The 26,670-nt window shown below is 37.4% G+C and overlaps 1 protein-coding gene across 1 annotated transcript; it reads left to right on the top strand.

Moving 5' to 3' along the window:
- The first annotated feature begins 413 nt into the window (after window positions 1-413).
- On the top strand, window positions 414-24,820 carry LOC127442633 (carbonic anhydrase-related protein-like). The gene is made up of 9 exons (XM_051700809.1): window positions 414-1,042; window positions 2,223-2,414; window positions 11,830-11,954; window positions 14,469-14,564; window positions 14,822-14,884; window positions 14,980-15,028; window positions 15,452-15,564; window positions 17,024-17,194; window positions 23,111-24,820. The coding sequence occupies exons 1-8, from the start codon at window positions 970-972 to the stop codon at window positions 17,156-17,158; spliced, it is 846 nt and encodes a 281-aa protein (XP_051556769.1). The 5' UTR covers window positions 414-969; the 3' UTR covers window positions 17,159-17,194; window positions 23,111-24,820.
- Window positions 24,821-26,670: the final 1,850 nt, after the last annotated feature.

Raw genomic sequence — 26,670 nt, 5'->3', positions numbered from 1 at the left:
AGTACAGATAGTTCTTAGTAACATAAGATACTGTTGCTTTATTTTCAACTACAAATGATACAATTATTGTTAGCATTGTTGAACAGAATATTATGATAAGATTTCACTGTGCTGACATTCAATAAGGTACTTTGCAATCTTCTTATGTGATTACATTTGTTAGAGAAGTATTGGGGCATTTGGTTTGCTGGACACCCACACTCTCTACAACTCATGTTGTACACATACTGTAGGGGCCCCACTTAAACTCCTCACTTTGAAAACACCATCAGTAATGTGTAAAGCAAACAGTAATACTGACAGACCTTCCCACTTTCTCTCTTCAGTCTCTCCTTTTTTACCCTCCCCATGGATTATTTTATAACCACACCTATTTCCTCCATTGTGGGAGGAACTCTCCAAGAGAAACATCACTCCAGCATTCCTGCCAGTGTGCACTGTGCTTCCCGTGGCCTGACTGCAAACCAGGCCGTACTGCTGAGCTGTTTCTATGGTGCTACATCAGAGGCTCAAGAGGCATTGCACTCAGCCAATCAGATGGCTTGTGGCTTGTGGGGGCTCAGTGTGGGCTGTTGCAGCTAAGAGAGAGAGTTTTTGAAGTTACTTTTGCCATGCTCTGATGTTAGTTCAAGGTGGACAACTTTCCTGGAAAAGAATAGGAGACAGAGAAAGGAACTGGGGAAACTCACAATTTTCAATGGAATAAGGACTGGTTCTGTTGGTTGCAGTCTCTTCTAGGAGTTTTTGTCTCTTTGACAATGTGTCTTTGAAGCCACAGTTTTATTGTAAACCACTTTCTTCATGTTTTATGGGTGGACCGTGAGCAAACGAAGAGGGAGAATTCTATCTAAAAAAAAAAAAAACAGGGCCAAAAAGGACTCTTCCTTTTTGACATCTGATTGGGGTCAGAACTTTCAGTAGTTTTCAATTCAATAGTTCTGAAAGGCGCTGAGAGAAAATCGTGTTGCCATGGCAGACAATGTTATTGAGGAATCTGAAAACTACCCAGGCAAAGATGAGCTTGAATGGGGCTATGAAGAAGGTAAGGCTTCAATGAGATAATCATTAGCTAATTCCACTCTTTGTGAAACATGAAACTGTATTGTCACACCCTTGATCAAGGATTACTCGGTAAACACTCATGTTTCTGTTTGCTAGAATGTCATTCAATTAAGAATTTTGTGTTTTGTAATTACTTGCCAAAAACTGACATCTAGTTGGTTTTCTCTTAAAACACCTGTGTTAAAAGTCATAAATTAGTTAAATTACCAATAAGTTATTTGTCAAAAATACTTGGTAGGCATGTGTATTGTACACGGTTGTACCGCCACAGTCTTTAATTGATTATTTTACATCTATTCTTTTCTTCTAATTTGAATACTTTACATTAAAATGTACAGCACTTTTGCTTTAAATCAGAACAACAGTTTTATTATCTTAATGGAGATAGAGTTAGGGGTCATGCCACATAATTTCCTTTTTTTGTTCTGAAGGCAGAGAACTGAGATTGTGCCTGAGATGATCTGTAAGACTTTCTTATTTACTCTCAGAACCACATAAATATTTAAAACCTTATATCATAGTAAATGCTTTTTATGTGTTAATAGCTGTGGAATAAGAAATGTCTAAACTAAATTATTGAAACTAAAATTGTTACATCCATTTTTCACAGCTTCAGTTCTGTTATTTCTTTAATAGTGCTAGTCTGCAATAGTGCTATCACTCTTTACATAGGAGGATTTTAGACAAGCCACTTCAAATTCAAGATTAAAAGAAGACAGGAGTTAGAAATTGAGACAGGGAGAGAGGAGAAGCAGCTGAAAAAAAAATTAGGGCATCCTGTATCCCCTTGTGTCTACTATTCCTGTGTGACCCCTTGGTAATGACTATGAGGCACTCAAGTTCTGACAGCCCTTATTTAGTTTATACATAGGACCAGTAGGATCTCTGTCTTATCTGCAGCAACACCAAATATTTCATGCCTACATTTACTGTCTACTGCAGTTGCATTGACACAAAGTATCATGGTGCGAATAGTTTATTTCAAGGTAAAAAATACACCAAGGATGAACAGTAAGCTGTGTATCATGGGTCACGAACAAGTCACGAGTCAGCATTCCCTCAAAGCAAAATAAGCATTGATAACTGCATCAAAATAAAATGCTATCACCACTGAAGAGTTGATTGTTTCACAATTTTTTGTCTTTTATGAATGAATCCAGGTGTTGAGTGGGGTCTTCTGTTTCCTGAGGCAAATGGAGAGTACCAGTCCCCCATAAACCTGAACTCTAGAGAAGCACGATATGACCCCCGGCTCCTGGAGGTGGGGCTTAACCCTAACTATGTAGTTTGCAGGGACTGTGAGGTCATCAACGACGGTCACACTGTGAGGATCATGCTCAAGTCCAAATCAGGTATAACATCAAAATCTCTTTGAAGCAAGACTGACCTTTTAGGCCATCTTGGTAATGACCACGGGCAGCTATTTTCTATGTGGGGAGTAGGCAAATGAAACTCCTCTAACTTTTTGAAGATAGGTAAAGACTGAAATCACTGAAAAAGTGTTTGTTAAGATTACATTTCAGTGGAGTGCAACGTATAGGGATAAAACAGAAGGGGTGTGCAGCGAAGCCATTATCTGTATCTGTATTTGTTTATATGACAAAATTATTTGTCTCTGTATTCGGATAGAACCGGCATGGGCAGGGTTTAAAAAGGAAGTGCATCAAAACTAAATGAAATGCCCATTTTTAAATGTTACTCTAACATTTATAGTTTCTATTAATAGAATATACCTTGTATATGCCTTTTCATAATAATAGTTTAATAATAATAATAACAATAATTATTATTATTATTATTATACAATTATTATTTAATAAAATTATTTAATTCTTTTTTTTTTTTCTTACCAGATGAAGCTGAATTTGTAGGCCACATTAACTGTGGCATATGTTGTTAACTGTGGTTTCTCCTGGTATTTCTGATATTAATATCTGCATGAAACAGAATTTTCGTTTGTCTGTGCATGTATAACTACATTATTCTAAAGGCAGGAGGTGTCAAGCAAAATGTGAAATGTCAAGCATACATGTTGCAGTGAATAATAAATACAAATTCAAACACTAAAACAACTGAAAATAAATTCATATAGCCTACAAACAGGTGAAAGTCCTACAAGTCTATCAGGATTTTTTACAATAGGACACCATTATTTAGTTAAATAATCATAATAATAATACATTTATATAGCACATTTCCGGATCTCAAGAACACTTAACATTCTCAAATTTAGCACAGTTTAAAGAAGAAGAAGAAGAAGAAGAAAAAGACGGAGCATGTTTCAGTTTCTTTGTTTTGCATAAACAGGAATATTCCGAATAGATTAATACTCTATGGAGTATTTAAACCTTTATGGAGCATTTTAACTTTTTTCAGAATAAAGTCTTAACCAGAAAATGTATTTAATTGCTGAGGGGTATATAATTGTGGTCAACTTTAAGAGGCGGATCACGAGCTCCAACTTGAAATCATCACTTCAGGTCAGCAATTTAACATCGTGCTCAGGTTTAGGCTATAAATAAATACATGGGAATTGTGTGATACATTAACATAAACATTTCAAGAATTGGAAAGTGTATATGATGTCGTATGTTAGTTAATGTTACACTTGACAAGCTCTAGATGCGAACAATTAACAGAGACCGCAAACTGAGAGACCACAGCCATTCGATCTGAAATCATAGCGTGCGCATGTTCATTCATAAGGTTTAAACTTTAGAAATATTGGCTGCACAGATTCATAAATTCTTTGTAATTTTGGATATGTTTATTTGAAATGTCGCTTTATCCTTGTGCTTCTTGGATAATCAGTCAAACGAATATTTTTTTATATTATTTGGATGAATCCGTTGTTCGTTTTAAAGTCATTATTCGTGCCTTTCCGAATAGGGTATTCGGCTTTGGGCCCATCCCTATGAAACAGTATCACAACATCTAAAAAATGCACACAACAATCCACAAATGCATAAATCAACATGCTCGCTATACCCACAATTGCACCCAATAGATCTACACACACACACACACACACACACACACACACACACACACACACACACACACACACACACACACACACACACACACGCACACACACACACAAACAAACAAACACAAAAACAACAATTCACAAATACACTTAAGAGATCCAGTCATCTGATCAATTCACAAAGGTATGCAGCAGATCCACACACACACACAACAATCCACAAATGCACACAACGGATACACATCTCGTCATAGCTATACAAGCTATACAATGATTTCTTTGCTCACAGTATAGTTCACAAATGCACAAATGTTGAGACTTGTTATAACTCACTATGTGGGAAGCCGGTACTCGCAAAGAATATTATGACTTCAGTTAAATGTTTTTAAAGTGATTGGCTTGTTTATTTGTTCTTGGTGTTGGATTCTCTTACTGACAGTAATTAAATACGTAAATGCTTTTCATTTTAAATCTTTGAAGAAATATTTCCACATACATCAAAATAGATTTTTAAAAAAAGCTTTATTAGGAATGTTTTCATTAATAAACAACATTATGGCAGATCCCTTAAAGCACATGGTAATGCATTTTGTGCAAAATCATCAGTGACTGATGTCTCTTAGAAGTGACACTTGCGTGGGCTAATATATAAAATTTTCCATACTGTATGTACTGATTTGATTTCTTTCTTTGATTCTGCACTTACATAACATTCTTGCATACTTTCCCTGCGTTTTATGAGGGAAGAGTTTAGAAAAAGACAAAGAAAAAATAAGGATACACAATTATTAAATAACAAATTAATTATTAATGAATGAATAAATCATAAATTCAATAATTATCGCCAATATTCATCATGAGTGTAAAAATTCATGTTGTCTGGGTAAGTAATAATAATTTCCTTGGACAAAATACTGCAGGTTACACTGTTCTACCGACACTGCTGTTGCATATCCAGCAAACACAAAAAGAAATCATACAAGGTGAAACTTTGGTTGTTTGTTCTATTCTAATAATTATTCACTAGTTAATTGTTTTGACCGCTGCTGAAGCTGCTGAGTTGTCACATGGGACCTGTTACTTTTCTCAGCGCTGGTCAGGTTGTACCAATCACAGTCTTTTGTGATTACTGGATAAGGATATTTAAATTATGATTTCATAGAGGTTACAGGGGCAGATTTCTATTTGTATCTCTAGTACAAATCTTTTGAATTAAAAGATTTCAACAGAAATATTGTCTAGAGTACAACTGTCTTCAGTAAGTTCAAAAACTTCCTTAGAATTGAATGCAGCCAATGGAGGATTCCGCTTCTAAAACCAGTAAACATCACCTGGAATGCATGTTACGTCATCATTTAGCATAAAAGCAGTGTTGAAGACAATCAAGATTAACTTGCTCATATTTGTGAATCAAGGCCGCTGATAAAGAGTGTCAGAACTATCCAAAAATGCAAAAGCACATTCATGGACATCCTCGAGGCAGAAAACCAATGGAAAAAGTCTCAGCATTTATGTGTGCATTTGCAGACTGTACTGTGAGCAAAGAAATCATTGTATATCTTATATTTGTGCATTCTGACACGTGCATTTGTAAAATGAGCAGATGTATGGATCTGTTGTGTACAATTGTGAATTGAGCTGATGAGTGGATCTGTTGCATGCATTTATGGAGTGCTGTGTGCATTTGTGAATCTGTTAAGTGCATTTGTGGATTGCCTTGTGCGTGTGTGGGGACCTGTTAAGTACATTTGTAGATTGCAGAGTCTGTGTATGTATCTGTTGCGTGGATTGTGGATTTGTGGATTGTCATGTGCATTTGTAGATTGGTGTGTGCATTTGTGATATGTTTTGATACTGTTTTATCTCCATAGAAATGGTCTTGTTCTGGAAGTAAAAATCCCATACATTTTTTCCATAGGGGAATTGATTTTTAACAATAACTTATAAACGTTTAAAGACAGACCTATACCTTAAGCTCTGATGTTTGTAATCAATGGTATATGCTTCTGTTGAAGCCATTAGTCTGCATTATTTCAACTTGATGGTTGAGATTTCCCCAATAATATTTTAAGTGCTTTGAGTGCCTAGAAAAGTGCTATTTAAATGTAAGGAATTATTATTATTATTTATTATTATTATTATTATTACATTTATTTAAAAAAATCCCATTTAGTAGCACTGACCATGATTCAGCAGAGAAAGATCCACCAATTAAAGAATTCCCAGCCGAAAGATTGAGCTAAAACACCTATGCAGCAAGCACCTATTTCCATGACACACTGTGAATGACGCAATTGAGTCGTTTTCCCTACACTCTCAAATACTAACTAATGAATATCTTTCAATACACTTAGCAAGACATTGTTTGTATACATATTATCTTCGACTTTAAATCAATAATATATTATTTTTACATCATTTTTCATTTAATTGTTTTACGTCATTCGCATTGCTTCATGGGATTGTAGTTCATGCCCTCCTGAAAAACTTGTACGCAGTCTTGTACCTTTGTTCTTTTTTTCCAATTTTCAAATACCTTTTAGCTTTAAATCAAAGATGGTAATGTTGTTATTCAACTCTGAGCTGGTTAGTTTTGCTCAGAGCTTTGAAAGCTTTTATATAGAATTTTAGGAAATCCCTTTTGAAAAAAATGAATGGTGAACAGGCAGGCACTGTTGCGCTCTATAACATACTTAATAAAATATATATATATTTATAACCAATTAAATCTGTGTAACATCCGAGGTTGTTACCCCTCCTACCAACCACCAGAGGGAGCCCTCTCCTGAATATGTGGGACATTTAATATGTACCGTTTCTTCTGTGGTGACTTCCTGTTTAAACTATATAAATACCATGCTGTTCCATTTTGACATTGTGAAGTATTGCCAGTTTACACCTGTCTTACTAAGCGGTTTTCCATTGCCTTTTGCTGATTGTTTTCATGTTATGACCATTGCCTGTTTTCCTGGATTTACTGACTTTTGGATACCCCTTAGTTATGTTCGCCTTGTTGGATTGTCTTTTTGGTTTATTGGATTATACCGCTTGTTTTACAACTACCTCTATTTCCCTGCCGATTTGGATTGTTTGTTTGTGTTCATAATAAACTTCCAGCACATGGATCCTAACACCGTCTCCATGGCCAGTTCATTACAGAATACTTCGCCTAACATGGATCCAGTGGAAGTTTCACAGCTCCAGGCCACATTTGCGCAGTGTGAGGTATTAAGGTGTTACCGAGACCAGCTGAACAACCTACGAGCTGCCAATGAATGTTTGACACAATACATTCACTCACTGCCAGCTCCCCATGCTAAACTGGTAAGCTTTGCTCTACCTGATAAGTTTGATGGTTCTGCTGAAAAATGCCGGGGTTATTTAAAACAATGCAAAGTGTTTTTCTCAAATCAGCCTGAATCATTTAATCAAGATGCCAGGAAATGTTCTTTTTTTGATGTCACTGCTTACCAGCAAAGCTCTCGATTGGGCTGCCGCTGTTTGGGATAAAGATACTCAAATCCAGGTTTCATTTGATTACTTCGTTCAACAAATCCACAAAACCTTAGAGTATCCAGCGGGCGGCCAAGATATCTCTGTTCAACTACTTCATCTACGCCAGAGTTATCGATCAGCAGCGGATTATGCAGTTCTGTTCAGGACACTAGCGGCTCAGAGTGGGTGGAATGATGTCGCTCCGAAGACTGTTTTCCATGAAGGGCTTAACCTGAAATTCAGGGCGGAACTGACCTGCAAGGGTGAAGGAACGAATCTTTCTGAATACATAACTGTGGCCATCAAGATTGATAACCTGCTTCAGAATGTTTCGCGGCCTCCGTTTCGCTTCACCTCGAATTCTACAGTCTCAGTTCAGGCCCAGGCATCCACTGTATCACCCGAACCCATGCAAGTTGCTTACACTCGCGTTTCCATGGAGGAACACTGACGTTGACGCAACAAAACCTTTGCTTTTATTGTGGCTCACCAGGTCATCTCAACCCTGCATGCCCATACAAGAAATCAAGTTCTCCTGAGTCAAGGCAAAATGTGAGTACAAGGAACACTATCACACGTTTCACATAATGTTCTGTTACCTGTAGAGGTCTCCATTGGTGATCATGTAAAGTGTTTTACAGCTTTAGTGGATTCTGGTGCTGCTGTTAATCTCATTAATCAGGAGATTGTACAAGAACTCAATGCTCCCCAACGATTAACATCACCACTGTTGACAACACTCCTATTGGTACTGGCATAACCCAACAGACTCACCCAAGCATGCTCTTATCCTGGGTCATCCCTGGCTGGCCATTCATGACCCATTGATATCTTGGAACCAAGGTGAGCTCACGCAATGGTCAAGTTTTTGTCACAAACATTGTCTCCATGTTGCTGTTTCCACGCCTTGTCTTATCACCAGTATTGAGAGCCCAGAATCACAGAAGGAGCCCATGATCCCCAAGGAGTATGCAGAGTTCAGTGAGGTGTTTAGCAAAATCAAAGCTACACAACTTCCTCCTCCTCGTCCATGGGACTGTGCCATTGAACTTCTGTCCAATACAGCCCCACCGAGAAGCAAGGCATATGCATTGTCATGCCCCGAGACCCTTGCCATGGAGAATTACATTGAGGAAGCCCTTGCCTCCGGTTACATTCATCCCTCTACCTCCCCAGCTGCTGCAGGGTGGTTCTTTTGTAGAGAAGGATGGAGGTCTACGTCCCTGTATCGACTATCGAGGCCTGAACTGTCACCATAAAGTACCATTACCCATTACCGCTTATCCCCTCAGCCCTTAAACAACTCCGTGAGGCTAAGATCTATACCAAATTGATCTGGGAAGTGCTTATAACCTTGTCAGAATCCGAGAAGGGGATGAGTGGAAAACTGCTGTCATCACCACCAGGGGGCACTATGAATATTTGGTCATGCTGTATGGACTTGCTAACACCCCCTCGGTTTTCCAGTCTTTTATCAATGAGATATTCAGAGACTTACTGAATCATTGTGTGGTGGCTTACATTGACGACTTCCTCATCTACTCACAAGACATGGAACAACATAGAACTGTCTTGACATGCTGGATATCACGTCTCCAGGAACACCAACCATTTGTCAAGTGAGTTCCATACCTCCCATACCACTTTCCTAGGCTACAATATCAAGGTGTAGAAATGGATGTCTCTAAGATAACAGCAGTCACTTAATGGCCTCGACCTTAAAATCAAGGAACTACAGTGGTTTCTGGGCTTCGCCAACTTCTATCGCCGTTTTATCAGGAATTGCAGCATCATTGCAGCCCCACTCACGTCGTTGCTCAAGGGAAAGCCCAACAAATTGCCTTGGAACAATGCTGCATACCAGGCCTTCATTTCCCTCAAGTCAAGCTTCACGACCACTCCAATACTGAAACATCCTGACCCCAATCTTCCTTTCGTCGTTGAGGTAGATGCTTCAGATTGCGGGATTGGACCCTTGTGCCTTTTTCTACAGAACATTGAACTCTGCAGAACGTAACTGATGTGGGAAATAAGGAATTACTTTCCATGAAACCAGCCCTCGAAGAATGGCATCACTGGTGAAAGGGGGAAGTCCACCCTTTCCAGGTTATCACCGATCACAAAAATCTTGAATATATCAAGGCAGCCAAGAGATTGAACCCACATCAAGCCCGATGGTCATTGTTTTTCACCAGATTAAATTTTACAGTCACTTACCGCCCTGGCAGCAAGAACAGCAAGGCAGATGCACTTTCACACAGACTTGATCCACCCTACCTCCAACCTCACCCTGGGTCCATTCTGCCACCATCTGTCATCATAGCACAGATTAGTTGGGACATCATGGAGGAGATGCAACAAGCACAACAGCATGAACCGTCACCTCCTAACTGCTCCCCGACCAAGCACAATGAACCCCAAGCTCTACGTCAGAGGACTATCCAATGGGTCCACACTTCCTTGAGCACTGGACATCCTGGCATCCAAAGAACTGTTACCCAGGTGCATAATTCCTTCTGGTGGCCATCTCTGATTCATGATGTAACTATGTAAAGTCATGTCAGGTATGTGCCCAATCCAAGACCCCCAGAGAACTACCCACGGGGTTGCTTCAACCACTGCCAATACCACAAAGACCATGGTCTCACTTGTTCATCGACTTCGTCACAGACCTACCAAACTCCCATGGTAACACTACCATTCTGGTAATAAGATCGATTTTTCTAAATCATGTAGACTTGTCCCTCTCAAGGGTTTACCCACTGCCATGGAAACCGCTAATGCTTTGTTCCACCAAGTCTTTAGGGTCTATGGAATACCAGAGGACATCGTGTCTGACAGAGGTCCACAGTTCATGTCCTGAGTTTGGCAGGCTTTCTGCAAACAACTGGATATCAATGTGAGTCTCACCTCTGGTTATCACCCTCAGACCAACGGACAGGTGGAATGCCTAAACCAAGAGATAGGCAGATATCTTCAGAGTTATTGTAGCCATGAACAGGAGAAGTGGAGCAATTTCCTGCCCTGGGCCGAATATGCACAGAATTCCCTCACTCATACCTCTACGGGTCTAACACCCTTCCAATGCGTGCTGGGCTACCAACCCCCAATGTTTCCTTGGTCAGGAGAACCTTCTACGGTGCCAGCGATGGATGATCGGTTTAAGCGAAGCGAGAGGGTGTGGGACAGCGCACATATCCGGCTACAGCGAGTGGTCAGAGCACAACGCTTCCAGGCTGACCAACAGAGATGCCCCCATCCCAACTATCAGCCGGGGGCTCCCCGGCTTGAGGCAACGCAGGGAGGAGTGTAGCGTGGAGGAGGGCGGGGCCGGGCGGAATGACGGACACCCAGACCCCAATCAGCCTGATGAGGCGAGCAAGGGATAAAGGCGACCGAAGACAGCAGCTCGAGAGAGAGAATTATGGGCAGCTGCCCTGTATGTGTTTGTGTCTTTTTATTTAATTAAATATTATTTATATTGTTAAGCCGGTTCTTGTCTCCTCCTTTCCCTTGAACCCTCTTTACACATGCCCATCCTAATTGTCCAGCACCACGACCAAGGGGACGTCCCAGTAGAAGAACACCAAGAGTTGTTCGTAGAGGGGGGTTCTGTAACATCCGAGGTTGTTTGCCTTGTTGGACTGTCTTTTTGGTTTATTGGATTATACAGCTTGCTTTACAACTACCTCTATTTGCCTGCCGATTTGGATTGTTTGCTTTTATTCATAATAAACTTCCAGCACATGGATCCTAACACCGTCTTCATGGCCAGTTCATTACAATCTGACAACATTGGTATCATAAATTCTGCTGCTTAAGCTAAAAAAAAACTGTTTGTCAGGCTAGTCCTGCTTATGCAGATTTAAGAGTAAATAAACAGCTGATGCTTCTAACAAAAAGGCAATTGGCTCTCTAAACCTCAAGGCAGGACTTCCATTCCTACTGCCACCATATTGAGCGTTACATTTTCTCCCATTCATTTTTCTATGAGTGGTCAGTTTTCATTTTTAATGTCTCGGATAACATGTTGCTGTAAAAATGCTAAAACACTGAGTGACTTTTTTTTTTTCTTTTTTTTTTTTTAAACCTATAACAAAGTCCACAAAAATGCCATCACAAGATTGTCTTTACTCCTGCTACATTGCCAGGTCAAGGAGAGGTAAAATCACATAAATCTACTGTCTATGAAAAACCTGTATGTACTGCCTGTGTAGTCTTGTTTACAGTCTTGTAACCCTGTTTTCCTTCCCTTTCCTGTCCCCTTTGTAATGCTGTCTCAGTTGTTACCGGAGGCCCTCTCCCCAGTGATCATGAGTATGAACTGAGCGAGGTGCGCTTCCACTGGGGAAAAGAGAACCAGAGGGGTTCTGAACACACTGTCAACTTCAAGGCCTTTCCTATGGAGGTCAGTGTCACTATACCAATTCTGTCCATCTTGTGTATTTGTTCTTGTGGGTCTTTCCTGATGTCAAATTTAAGAGTTAGGGGTCCCGCATCTTCTGACCCATGAATTTCCATGACCTTTCTAGTCGTTTGTAATTATACAGATAAATAATGAATCATTCATAAAATTATTTTATAGATATTGCACTCGCAGGGAGCAATTTCTTGCTGGTGAGAGAGTTGAACATAACTAGACTATATTTTCACTAGAAATTGCCATGACATTTAAGATTGTAGTAGTTTATCTGACTTTACCAGGCCTAGAAATCACAATTTTAAAATTCCCTGATATTTCCAGGTTGATACTCAATAAGCCTACATGCTGAATGAAAAATGAAAATTCTCATTTACTCACCATCATGCAGATGTGTAAGACTTTCTTTCTTCTGCTGAACACAAGTATATATTTTTAGAAGAATATCTCAGCTCTGCAGGTCCATACAATGCAAGTAAATGTGATCAGGCAAGTAATCCAAAAGACACCAGTGGTTTAATCAATGTCTTTTGAAGCGATCGTTTTGGTTGAGAACAGACCAAAATATAACTCATTTTTCACTGTACATCTTGCCATTGCAATCTCTAGGCACGATCATGATTTCAAGCTTGTTTACACTTCCTAGCACTTGACACATGCGCAGGCTGCATCTGAAACCAAAGGTAGCTGCCTTGTTGCCTTGCTGATCTATCAGTCAATGACTTAACAATGTTTGCGTATGAAGGTACCTGTGGAAACTGGTTTTGGACAGGCTTCCTAGGCAGCGCTATGTCACATCATTGCTAGGATACCAGCATTCATTCAGTCCAACTGAACCACATGGGTCTAATAATCTAGAATAAAATCAAGAAAGTTTTGGCAATAACCAAGCATATTTAATAACTACAGTACTACTTTCTTGCTAGAAATGGAATCAAAAGTGGGGAAAAAAACGTACATTTTTGCACAAACTGGCCGTCAACTGCCTCTTCGGCCGCCATTTTCTTTCTTCAGCTCAACCGCCATGGATCCGCACACATAGGATTTTGGGATATGATACGCAGCGAAGGATACATCTATACTGCCTTCAAATCAATCAGATGAAGGTATCTCAGTAGACAGGATGTGATGTGAACATTGGATTCAGACATGCCTTGGTCCCTTCCTACCTCCATATACAGCCTCTGGAGGCAGCATTTTCCTGGTTTCTGACACAGCAGGTAGCGCTATAGGAAGTGTAAGCGAGCCTGAAATCATGTCAAGATGTATTGTGAAAAAGGAGTTACATTTTGGTCTGTTCTCACCCAAAACCAATGGTATCACTTCAGAAGGCATTGATTAAACCACTGGAGTCTGATGGATTACTTTTATGCTGCCTTTATGTGCTTTTTGGAGCTTCAAAGGCCTGATCACCATTCACTTGTATGGACCTACAAAGCTGAGATATTCTTCTAAAAATCTTTGTGTTCAGCAGCAGAAAGTCAAACACATCTTAGATGGCATGAGGTGAAGTAAATGAGAGAATTTAAATGTGTAAACTGTTCCTTTAACAAACTTTCACAATGTCAGCTGCTTTGCCTATTTGATGTATAATGAGGGCATCATTTTTTAGCTACTGACGCTGGAAACTCCTTCCATGCTCAAATGAGGCACTTGCTGTGGGATTTATCATGAAGTTATCTATTCAAATCACCTGTCCCTGGCAGCTGCTCTTATACTCACTCTTACCGTTGTCTTCTGTACACAAGGAAAAAGATAAGGGCCTGTTCTCAGTGTGTTACCATGTTTGTCAACCTGTTACCATGACACAGTGGTTCCTCAAGTTGTCGCCACATGTCGTTATTTACGGACCCTCATGACTTTCCTTCCATAGAACACAAAAAGAATACCTTGGCTACTTTTTTTTCCATATAATGGCATTGAAAGACTGGGGCTGTCAATCTCTAAAGTTAAAATAATAAAAAAAACACAACAAAGGAATCATAAAAGTAGTCCATACAACTTGTACACTATCACATCATTCAGACCGGTTTTGTGATCTGAACTTCCAATTCATTTTAAAAGATCCAACTCAAAAGAATGAGTTGTTAATGAATTGGACATCACTGCTGTTTTCATGAGCTCTCTTGAACTTGCCAAGGAGAGCTTCAGTGGGTTTTTTTTTTTTTTTTTTTTTTTTTTTTTGATCAGTTGGACAGAACCAGTTCTAATTCACTTCCGTTATATAGAAAATAGTGGCCGGGATAGTCTTTAAAAATTCACCTGTTGTATTCCTTGGAAGAAAGAAAGCCAAACAGTGAGTAAATAATGGCAGAATTTAAATTTTTGGTTAAACTATTCCTTTGAGAGCCAAACCTGTCTTTTGACAGGAGATAGACGGTGGCATAAACATCAATTATAATTTTGTGTTTTGATTCTTGCAATCAACAACAGACTTGGTACTTTGATTTCAGAGTTCAGCTTTTCACAGATCCCTCAGTTAGTAATGAATATCTCTCACAGCTTCATCTAATCCACTGGAACTCTACATTGTTCAACAGCGTGGAGGAGGCTATGGGCAAGAAAAACGGCATTCTCATCATTGCCCTATTTGTGCAGGTATCACTTACCTACATATCGAAGGTCATCACAGATACAAAAATACCTAATATTGTTTACATAAACGTGCCATTAATATAGTAGAATGTGTACGGTGAATATAGAATGCCGTGGTCTCTTCAGGTTTTCTTTGTTTTGTTTTAAATTAGCTAAATACACATGCAGTATATATTTAGGGTGAATTTTGTCCCTGGTGGTTTTCCTGTTCCTGCAGCATTTCATGATCATTTGACATTGATACTGTGTTATCTGTGCAGATAGGGAAGGAGCATCTTGGGCTGAAGGCCATCACAGACATCCTGCAGGACCTGCAGTATAAGGTGAGCACATGAGATGACTCAGAGAAATAAGACATTCTGTAAGATTGTGGAGTTATCTAACCTAAAAAAAAAAAACATTGTTTTTGTCTGTACAGGGAAAGACAAAAATAATTCCATGTTTTAACCCGAACACATTATTACCCGGTAAGTTAAAATTTAAAGTTAAATTGTGTAATTATTTTTAAAGTTTAAAATACTTTCTCCTATCCTTGCGTAAAATGCATAGACAGCTATAAGTAAGCCATTGATAGCTTAATTTTCCCTAAAAGTGTAAACTGTTGTTTGGTGGTGTTTTAAAAACATTGACCAATGCCAGACAGGGGGGCATGTTTGGGAAAACTTTTTGAAAGCAATCATTATTTTTGCAATTCCATTTGGTGACGTTAGAGTCACAGAAATTGCACGCATCACCTTTAATCTGAATTATTCTTTAATGCATCATACTGGTATTTGTGTCTTATTTGCATACTCTGATATTTGATATTTTGTCAACATTACCATAAGATATCCTAGCTGAAGTTATCAGTTCCTCTCTGATTGCACTCATTGGTTTGTTAACCTCCTCAGATCCTCTCCTAAGAGATTATTGGGTGTATGAGGGCTCTTTAACCACACCGCCCTGTAGTGAGAATGTCATCTGGATTCTCTACCGTTACCCTTTAACCATCTCTCAAATGCAGGTAAAGCCTCTGCAACCATGACAAATTATGTATGGATAAACCATAGCCTTTAGCTTTAACTTAGAATAATAAACATGGAAGCTTCACGAAGCATAAAAACTTAAGTACATAAATACCTTTACATGCACTTTTTTCAGCACATTCTTTTATAAGAAAAAGCATTTAATGTAACAAGACTGAGTCATGACGTCCTGTTTTAGAACATATTGAAAACACAAGAGGGGAACTCTAAAATGACTTCTATCTCATAACAGATGGGGGGTTTACCACAATGAAATGCACAGTCAAAAGATGCGGAACAATATGCTATTGGTCTGCAACTTAGATTATCTTTGATCTTAATAACTGGCAGGGCAGAATTCTTTCAAGTAAAGGCTTAAGTCATATATTAAGTATGATGCATGAAAGCAGGTCAGGGTCTTACCTCTGTTTCATGATTATAACAACATTTTAATATATAATTTGTTTCTTTCTGGATGAAGTAAAAATGCAACACTAATGCGTTATGTCCATTTTGTACTTTTCACCATTGTACTGATATGACCCTGTTGATGTTATAACTTTAAATCAGACTGGTATATATGCGAATGTGCATCACCACAGCTATATATATATATATTAGTTCTGTCAGTAGATATTTTTTTTTTAATCGCATTTTTCCGCAGGTAATCGGGATTAATTGCAGATTTTGAAAGTGCTGAAATGTCACTTTAAATATACTTATTTCCTGTCAAAATGCATTTGTTTCCTTTTAGAATTTTTTTTTTTTTTAAATGTAACTATAAAATGCTTTAACATTTTCCAAACAAAGCGTTCCACAGTATATAGATAGAAATGCACTAAAATAGCATCGATTCAAGTAACATAAAATGTTTCATATTCATTACAATGGTCATTAAATCTCTTAAACTCTCACCCACCACAATATTAATCTGCCGGTAGACTGTGGCTATCCACTTGTTACCGCAATTGCCATGTTCATGATTCGCACCTGCGTCCAGCACCACTTTGAACTCCACATGAAAAGCGCTTGCAGACAAAAACGTTACATTCTGTGTTTTGGTGATAGTTAAGACTTGGCATGCTTCTGTGGTAATTAAAATGCACCTTAGGCTGAAAAATACTTGATTTCTGTCACAAGTTCTGTCTAGGCTTGTTTTGTACGCAAACAGAATTATAGAGTTTTGTTGTAATACATTTTATTTTAATGGAAACATGTTAAACAAAAGAAATGTCAAATAGTAAGGACAAAATAGTTTTGGTTATTGTTTTGCATGTTTGATCTAGTTTCTTGAAGGGGGCCTTGGTGCCCCCCATTGCAAAAACAAAATTGTGTAGGAAAGACTGATGCAGTGTAAGAAGTCTGATGTGTGAATGTAAAGCAGGTAAATTCTGGCCCCTTTTTCAACTAACCCGAACTTTTCTTTTCTTTTTTTTTTTTTTTTTTTTTCTGCCCCAGATTGAGGAGTTCCGTCGGCTCAGGTCCCACATTAAAGGAGCTGAGCTTCTGGAAGGGAATGATGGTATGCTGGGAGACAACTTCAGACCCACCCAGCCCCTGAGTGACAGAGTGGTTAGGGCAGCTTTCCAGTAGAACCTCCACAGCAGGATACATTTTAATCCAGCAGGGGTAAATTTAGAGGAGATTGTATTCTTTTCACTGTTTATTCAAATGGAGTGCCCTCATTTGAGGTTAATGCAGTGGCTTATGTATGGCTTTGGCTGCTCTGTGTAAAGGAGAAGTTAGATTAGTCTCCTCACATTAGCTAAAGGGTTCTTTGAGCCAGGTGAAAGAGGTTCAGTATAGAACCTTTTAGGGGTTCCCAACATGGAATCATAACATTTGATTTTTTTAGTTTTTAAATTTAGTTTGTTTTATTACCAGAAGAACTTTAATGGATATGTGGATTAAATAGTTCATATAGATCTTATATCACGAAGAAAGTTAAATAACCATATAAAACACATTTAAGTAATATTTAGTAAAGCATTTTTAATATTTTATTTATTTATTTTTTTTAACACAATTCATAATGCGATTAGTTATAACAATTGACTTAATAAATCCACAGGTTTGTAATAAGCTAAAAGTCTAAAAGTAGTAGTAATAATATATACACTGGCAACCAAAAGTTTGGAATAATGTACAGATGTTGCTTTTATGGAAAGAAATTGGTACTTTTATTCACCAGAGTGGCATTCAACTGATCACAAAATATAGTCAGGACATTAATAACATGAAAAATTACTATTACAATTTCAAAAAAATTTCAGAACTTCTTAAACTACTTCAAAGAGTTCTCATCAAACAAATCCCCCACATGCAATGACAGCTTTGCAGATCCTTGGCATTCTAGCTGTCAATTTGTCCAAGCAGTGACATTTCACCCCACACTTCCTGTAGCACTTGCCATGGATGTGGCTGTCTTGTTGGGCACTTCTCACGCACCTTACAGTCAAGCTGATCCCACAAAAGCTCAATGGGGTTAAGATCCATAACACTCTTTTCCAATTATCTGTTGTCCAATGTCTGTTTCTTTACCCACTCTAACCTTTTCTTTTTGTTTTTGTTACAAAATTGGCTCTTTCTTTGCAATTCTTCCCATAAGGCCTGCACCCCTGAGTCTTCTCTTTACTGTTGTACATGAAACTGGTGTTGAGCAGGTAGAATTCAATGAAGCTGTCAGCTGAGGACATGTGAGGAGTCTATTTCTCAAACTAGAGACTCTGATGTACTTCTCTTGTTTAGTTGTACATCTGGCCTTCCACATCTCTTTCTGTCCTTGTTAGAGCCAGTTGTCCTTTGTCTTTGAAGAATGTAGTGTACATCTTTATATGAAAAGTTTCAGGTTTCTTTTGGCAATTTCAAGCACTGTATAGCCTTCATTCCTCAAAACAATGATTGGCTGACGAGTTTCTAGAGAAAGCTGTTTCTTTTTTGCCATTTTTGACCTAATATTGACCTTAAGACATGCCAGTCTATTGCATACTGTGGCAACCCAAAAACAAACACAAAGACAATGTTAAGCGTCATTTAACAAACCAAATAGCTTTCAGCTGTGTTTGATATAATGGCGAGTGATTTTTCTAGTACCAAAACTAGCAATTTAGCATGATTACTCAAGGATAAGGTGTTGGAGTGATGGCTGCTGGAAATGGGGCCTGTCTAGATTTGATCAAAAATGACTTTCAAATAGTGATGGAGCTGTTTTTTTTACATCAGTAATATCCTGACCATACATTGTGATCAGTTGAATGCCAATTTGGTGAATTGAAATACCAATTTCCTTCCGAAACAGCAAAATCTGTACATTATTCCAAACTTTTGGCTGCCAGTGTATCTCATCTAACATTAACCATAACTTAAAATGATAACCGTAAGATTCATAAATAAGTACAAAACTAAGTGGGGTGGAAAAAAAAAAATCTGCTAAACAATTTTAGCATTGGGGCAGATACAGAATAATTGTTGCCACTGGGGGGGGGGGGGGAGGTCTTCATACAGCATGATTATAATAAAACACACTGAGTGAGGTCTTTTGGATACAACCATATGAACGATCAGGCTGAGGATGGATGTGCTGATCCCTGTAAGTAAGAGAAACATGAAATAGACCTGCTGTCAGTATGCAGAGTAATTAAAATTTAAAAATAAAAACATAAATTGGCAAAACTTCCATGAATAGGAGTGTTGTGCTTTATCTGCATGAAGATGGTCAAACTAGTAATGCTGCACTCCAGAGCCACTGCAAACAGAAATTAACCATTATTTAGTATTATAAAAACCTTGATGCAATGCAAAATGAGAACAAATGAGAAAAGATGTCCCAAATTTCCCCTTTGACTTCCACTTGTCATGGCTGTGATGTTGATGTCCAGAACTTCAGAAGTGCTCCGAGTTAGTTGAAGGTCTTTGCTAAAAACCCATGTTCAATTAATATGGCATCTTCAATTAATAAATATATAATTATTATATTTTTGTAAATAACAACAAAACTACAAACACCAAATACTCACAAGTTGAGAAACTGAAACATCTCCATCACTTCCTCTCTTTGACTTTGGACATTTGACATATTCACAATCTTGAATAGAGCTTGATTAATCTCTTTATATCAGTTCAATAATAGAGCTTGATTAATCTCTTTATATCAGTGCAGTTGGCTTAATTCAATGCTGTGATTTGCTCCTGGAAACTTGTTTAATTTTTTCCCATGTTTTCTAGGTGTAAAGTAAATTATGTAACCTGTCATTAGGATTACTAAAGAGATTTTAGTGATTCAAGTGTGAAATTACTTACCTCCTTGTGGAGAATATTGCAGGCCTGAATGAAACAGTTTTTTCGACATTTGTTTGTGCTTGCTAAAATAAATGTAAGTCATAAATTACAAGGAGTTAGGTCAAAATAAATAAAAATAACAATTAATCAACAAATTAATTTCTCTCACTTACCAGGGTAATATCGGCCTCTCAGGATTCAGACAGAAGCCTTAACCCCCCCCCCCCCCCCCCACAGATAACGCGCATAAGCTATACAAGCCAAGTATAGTTTGTGTTTTTAAGCGTAATCTGAGGAAAAGAAGCACAATTTATGATACCAGTGTTGTCAAATTTTACTGCTGATTTGAAATAGGATCGTAATCTTGACCAACCATTTAGGAGATTTCTGTCTTTTCCCCTTCAAGTAGATAGGTGTTGCACTGTCATGACTGGTAATAGCCTCCTGAGAATGTTCCAAAGATGGCAGAGAGTGGACTGACTTGCTAGAAAGACTTTCACTGTTAGGAATAACAGACTTAAACAGAACTGGATCTTCATTTCCATATGATCATAATTCTGTACAAAGTGTTTTGCTCAGTGCGTAGTGCCTGGAAAAAGGAAATAGGCCATGTTATCTTAACAATATTAGCGTTACTATACAATAGAGTGCTGCAAGAGTTAGAGTAATAGAGTAACCCAATTCCTTCTGATCTAGGACTAGCTGCAGCATTGTGTAAAGATCTATCTATTTCAGGGCTCTCAAGGGGACACCTGGGTCTGCTTGGATATTACTCATTTTGAAATGAGATTTTGAGCAGGCTCAATTTAGGCCATGATGATGCAGTACTTCCAAAAGAGTCCAATGCTGTAACCAGAGTTATCCGAAGAACTGCTTTGCCACTACTACACTGTAAAGTGTGTTGTTAAAAACAGAAGGTTTGAGTGCTTTAAAGCTGAAATGTGTAATCATTCCTGATGCTAAAATAATTAAATACCAGAAACAGCAACAATGGCTTAACCAGCTGTGTGAGTTTGGGGTGGGACTATCTGTTTGTGGGAGACCTAGTGGAATAATCATTATTTTTGCAGTTCCATTTGGTGATGCGAATGCCATAGACACTGGAGTTTCTAGCAGAGCAACTCAAGCACTCTTTTTGTTTCAGCAAATATGAGCAGTATCTAGTTCTCTCTGTCACTGAGAAAAACTCCTTAAAGATTCAGGTATTCTCCAAGGTTGTAGAGGATATAGATTCAATTGTTATTCACTTTAAATTTGGTTCATATTAGTGGAAGCCATGAGCTGTAAATACCACAATAAACAACCCTCAAACACATAAGTAACATCACATCCCCACCTTTTTTATATATATATATAAATACTTAACTAGGTCAGGTATGTTGCAATCATGTCTGAACATGGTTTATAACTACCAGTAAATCTGACTAATGTCAGGAGGTAAATTTGCTGAATCAGCCAATACTAACCAATGAAACTTGATGTCAGTTGACAGATTAGCCAAAAAGTCAGATCACTAATTGTGTTATCAGATCACCAGTGACCTTTTCTGTATTATTTGGCAAATGGCTAAAACTAAAATAGCAAATTATTCAGTGAAGTTAAACCTGCTTTCACTTCAGCTACATGCATTTTGGACTGAAACACAAAATATATTCTCATATTACCACACACACACTGTATTGCTCAGCTATCTAAATGGGTACATACAGTAGACTTCTATTGTTTTTATATAAAGCTAACTATAATTAAACTAACCCTAACAGAAACTCTTTTGCATCTTTAGAATTTAAATAATTATTTAGTTTAGGTATGAATAATTTTTCAAAATGAGGACGTCCCAAAATGTCCCCATAGGAAGGTTTTGTCCGGTTTGGCTCACTTTTGGGTACACACACACACACACACACTTTCTCTCTCTCTCTTACACACACTCACAAACACAGGTTGAACACACTACTTCCTCTGTGCTAAGCATCAGAAAGCACATGCATGACAGGCTGATGCATGGAGGCACAGTGAGATATTGTTCATGTGTAATTGATATCTAAGGGTCACATGACTGGCTCACAGATCAGCAACATGTGGGCTGCATGTGAATTTGGGGAACACAGATCCTTATTCTCTGCCTGTATTTCCTCCTGCTGTTCACTGGTTCAAAAACTCTCAGTCTGAATGCATCTCTTAATAAAGAATCTGCTAAACACAGTCTAACTTAAGTGTTTCCCAAACATTTAAGTTATATTGGGCCACAGTAGATTTTAATGCTCTACAAATGGCTTATAAATAAGAAAACTTCTTTGCAATATGAATGGTTATATTCTGTGCAAAAGATTTATGCACTTGTGAAAAATGTTGCATAGTGAGGATGTCTTTAAAAATAATGCCATAAATAGTTTTCATTTATCAATTAACATAATACAAAGTCCAGTAAACATAAAAAGCTAAATCAATATTTGGTGTGACCAACTTTGCCTTTAAAACAGCCCCAATTCTCCTAGGTATACCTGGACACAGTTTTTCTTGGTTGTTGGCAGATAAGATGTTCCAAGATTCTTGGAGAATTCACCACAGTTCTTCTATCTATTAGGCTGTCTCAATTGCTTCTGTCTATGTAATGTAAGACACAATATTCAGGGGTGGGCTTGGTGGGGGACATGACATCTGTTGCAGGGCTCCCTGTTCTTCTATTCTAATCTTTTTTTATTTGCAAAAGTAATGTTTGGCAGTCTAAAATGTATATTTCCTATTGACACACTAAAGCTGAGGATATAAATAACCATCTTAAGACAAATGCTTTTGTGAAACATATTATGTGCCTAAAACTTTTACACAGTACTGTATTTAAAATCACCAAAATTCTGGGGTTAATTATGTGTGACGGTGTTTAAATATCAACCATAATGGATGATTAGAAAGTTAAGAGGTATAAAGGTATATGAATAAGATGGTTTGTTTTTTTTATTTCTGCTTTAGATTTTAGATTTTGTTTACTGTATCATATGTAATATCATTGTTATCGTTACACAGAATTCTCTACCTATTCTTCAGCTCTCATTGAGGTCACACTGCTAAAGTATTATATAAAGCCTTCAGTGAGGTTCAGTGGCCAAACCACAAACAAAGCTCAGTGCATTTGGCAACATATGATAATGATAAAGGCTACATTATAGTATGTAAATTATACTATTTTATATACAATATATAAATATACTATTAACATACATACATTTATTTCATACTTGTATTTTCATTCTTTTTATCTTCCAGAGACAAAAAATGAAGACATTGAAAGGAAGACCCCAACACATCCTGGCTTAAGTTAAAGTGCACCACTTCCGGTAGAGTTTCTTGGACCCCATTGTGTAGTTAAATGTCCTGAATATGCGCTGACTGTGTGCAGATTTAAGTAGTTTTATCTTTCAATTGAAACTGGCATATTGGATTCCATGTGAACAAGAGGAAACCAATCAGCATGAAGAGACACCTGGTGATAAGCATTTATATGGAAGAGAGGATGTGCATATTAATGCTTGAATATTGACAGAATGTAGTTTATAAGGAGTTAAGCAACCCTGTATGTAGTCCTATAAATGTGGCTTTATATGAATATCACATTACACAGAATGATATACGTGACTGACCAACATGGACCAACATCATTTCATGAGTTCACATGTTCATTCTTGAGAGTGGTAAACAGATAGTAATATATATATAAGGTACAACGGGGCTAAAGGCACACCTTAGGGAAAATATGCTTTTTTTCTGGTCACAAAGTGATTCAAAATTTCATTTCATTGAATATATTGAATTTAAATTGTCAACTTAAGCAGATATTTTTGAGACATTAAAATAACTAAGATAACTATTGAGACGTTAAGATTTTTTGAATAAACAAATTAAGATAATTCTTATTCAAAATAACCACTTTAGCCCCTTTGTACCCTAGATATATTACAAATAAAGGTGGAGTTGGTGTGGTGGAGGCACTGATGTGCACAGAACAGGGGCCCCTGCCCCTTTCGTTCACAAATGTAAAGGTGTCCTTTTAAGTGGAGGTGCCTTTAAGAGCGCGGAGATTTAAGTGGAGGTGTCTTTACTACAGCTTCTTACATATCATTGTGTTGTGATTGACAAGACTTAACTAGCTCCTCCCAAGCTTTTATTTAAAACTCCTTTTCATACAGTTTTTCATTTTACATAATTTTGTATATGCTGATAGAGGATCTTTTTACATGAGAGAATCTATTACATGAAAAAAAAACAAACAAAAAAAAAAAAAACAGCCACGTATGTCAATTAAGGCTTTCTTACACTTTTGTTCTAATATTGAATGAATGGACAGAACTGCAACTGATCACATCTCCAATGATTGGTTACATGGATGTATTTTTCTTTATCAACTTCATTATAAATGAAAATGAAGGACTGTAGGTATATTAGCCTCTGTTTAAATATAATGTTTGTTTTAGATTTGTGTTGGTAGTCTGCAGCCTGTGTGGAGATATCTGTTATCACTCACATCTGCAGGTTTAGTGGCTGCTTCCAGCAAAACAGGTGGCATCTAGAGCCACAATTTAATAGATAATTGGTCTTTTGTTCTTTCATTATCTTGCTTTTTGCAGAACTCTTTAGCAAGGCCGTAGACCTCTTTTGCTCCACTTTAAAAGGAAACATGAACCTTTGACAGATGTGTGTGTCTGTATCTTGCACTCTATTTTTTAAAGCTGGCCACAAATTTCTCATGGGAAACAACATTCAAGTGAGAAGTATTCTTTTTACATACCTTGAAAACCCCCTTGTCATTGTAATAATTTTCATATAAGGAGTAATACTGGTATTTAAGTTAGATATTTGTGTCATTTCAAATAGTTTGTCACGGTTTGATGTCTTACATGACTGTATGGGTGTTATATGTGATTATGTACTAATTAGTTCTTATGTCAAATATCAAATAAAGTTAATTCTTAATGCAAATTATATTACATATGATCTTGCTTATAAAAGGTCATGTGTAAAGTACAGCTGAATCATTAAAGTTATAGGGCACTTGTATGTAATACCAATACCAAAGTATTTAATACCACTGGGGATAATGGTGAATACCATACCTCAGTCTACACACAACACTTCATCAAGAATATGACTGTGTATCTGCCATCAGGGCATTGACATCAAGTAAACTGACTTAACTGCCTGTATAATAATTTTAGTACATATTTTACTGGTCCAGAAGGAAATGCTAACATCCCCCATAGCAACTGGCAAATACAAGTCCAATAGCTTTGCAGGCTCAGCTAAAATAGTGTTTAGAGTGGTTTACCTTTTTTTACTCTCTCTCTCTGAGGAACTATGCCTACTTTAGAATTAATTTCAGTTACTGGCAGAACTGGTCTATCCTAAGGCCATAATCTTGTCTATTTGCTGTGAAAATATTTTAACATATCCTTTTTTTGTGATCTATACCATGCTTTTTGTACATGTACCATGGAAATATCATGGTATTCTTTGAAGTAGCTTGGAGTAGGGTACAACGGGGCTAAATCTTTAGGAAAATTTGCCTTTTTTATGGTCACAGAGTGTAACAAGATTGAAAAAATACATTTATTTTTATTGAATATTGATGGAGCAACATAATTTGTGTGAAAATAAATAAAAATGGAAGATTGTTTTGATTAAAATTAATAAAAAATAAAATAAAATAAAAAAGGTGGCGAGGGAGCCTTAAAGGCCTGATATACTTCATATGAAATCAAAGAACGAGTGGGGATGACGCAATTTAGAACAAAACGCATTTTTGCATTTGTTTTGGTGGTTCGTAACAGCTCACCTGGGCAAACTTTTAGGAAAACTTCTAACCGGCTGCTAAACATCTTACTGCCTTTGGTGCACATCATCGGTTCCACCTACTACTTTGTTTACATTGTTCAGTCAGTATTCAACATGTACACACCGGCGTGCATGAGTTATTAGTGAGCTGGTGCAAATTTACCTACATCTGTACGATTGTTCGCATAGAGACATTTTCCAAGAACTTGTCATGCAGTTTTTTGTTTTGTTTAATTATTCTACAAAAGGAATCAAATCTACTCAAATACTCTCAAGTGTCCATTCATTCATGTGCCATCTTCAGCAAAAGGCATTCACATATCTGCCCAAAGATATGCCTCTTATCATCATACTTTTGTCTGTATTCTGAACATGAACACTCTTTTATACATCCATCTTTGCAGTAGTATCCATTTTAATGTCACATTTATTTAGGTTTTACATGTGGCGTCCTCATATTTAAAAGGGACTGAGTCAGACTCAAGACCGAGTCCATAACAGGCAGAGTTCGTGTCCAAATTAATCTGTTCATGAATCTAAATTAGAATTGTAACCGTAAACTCAACATCAATATTTTAAGCTTATTTTAACTTTGACAACTAAGAAAAAATATTGTCAATATAAATGTTAAAAAAACACCTCTGTTACATTTCATATATACATTTTATGATTAGTTTCCTGCTGAACAAACTTCAAAGTGGTTTCAGAATGAAAGCATATGCTTTAGGTGTATGAAGACAAAACTGTCCTTCAACACACTTCTTATTGCGTTCTGTTGACATTTCAATTATTTGTTGCTTTTTCCCCTCCACTCAAACATAGACTAAAGAAAGTGAAAGCTGCGTTAGTCATTAAAACCAGAATTATTATTGTTTCAAATTGTAATTTTGTTTTTTTACTTTATTTTCAATTTGTCCTTTCAATTTAGTTTAGTTTGATCTAAAATGATCCCTATCTAAAGAAGTAAAAAAAATCAGTGACCCTACCAAAAACCGGGA

The sequence above is a fragment of the Myxocyprinus asiaticus genome, chromosome 6 (assembly GCF_019703515.2).
Source record: "Myxocyprinus asiaticus isolate MX2 ecotype Aquarium Trade chromosome 6, UBuf_Myxa_2, whole genome shotgun sequence".
Lineage (NCBI taxonomy): Eukaryota > Metazoa > Chordata > Actinopteri > Cypriniformes > Catostomidae > Myxocyprinus > Myxocyprinus asiaticus.
This window is presented reverse-complemented; position numbering and strand designations above follow the sequence as displayed.

What these genes read in the sequence shown, in the direction of transcription:
- LOC127442633 (XM_051700809.1), top strand. Translation starts at nt 970, where the DNA reads ATGGCAGACAATGTTATTGAGGAATCTGAAAACTACCCAGGCAAAGAT. An exon ending in TGAATGGGGCTATGAAGAAG is followed by an intron (nt 1,043 to 2,222) that starts GTAAGGCTTCAA and finishes GAATGAATCCAG; the next exon opens with GTGTTGAGTGGGGTCTTCTG. An exon ending in TGCAGGACCTGCAGTATAAG is followed by an intron (nt 14,885 to 14,979) that starts GTGAGCACATGA and finishes TTGTCTGTACAG; the next exon opens with GGAAAGACAAAAATAATTCC.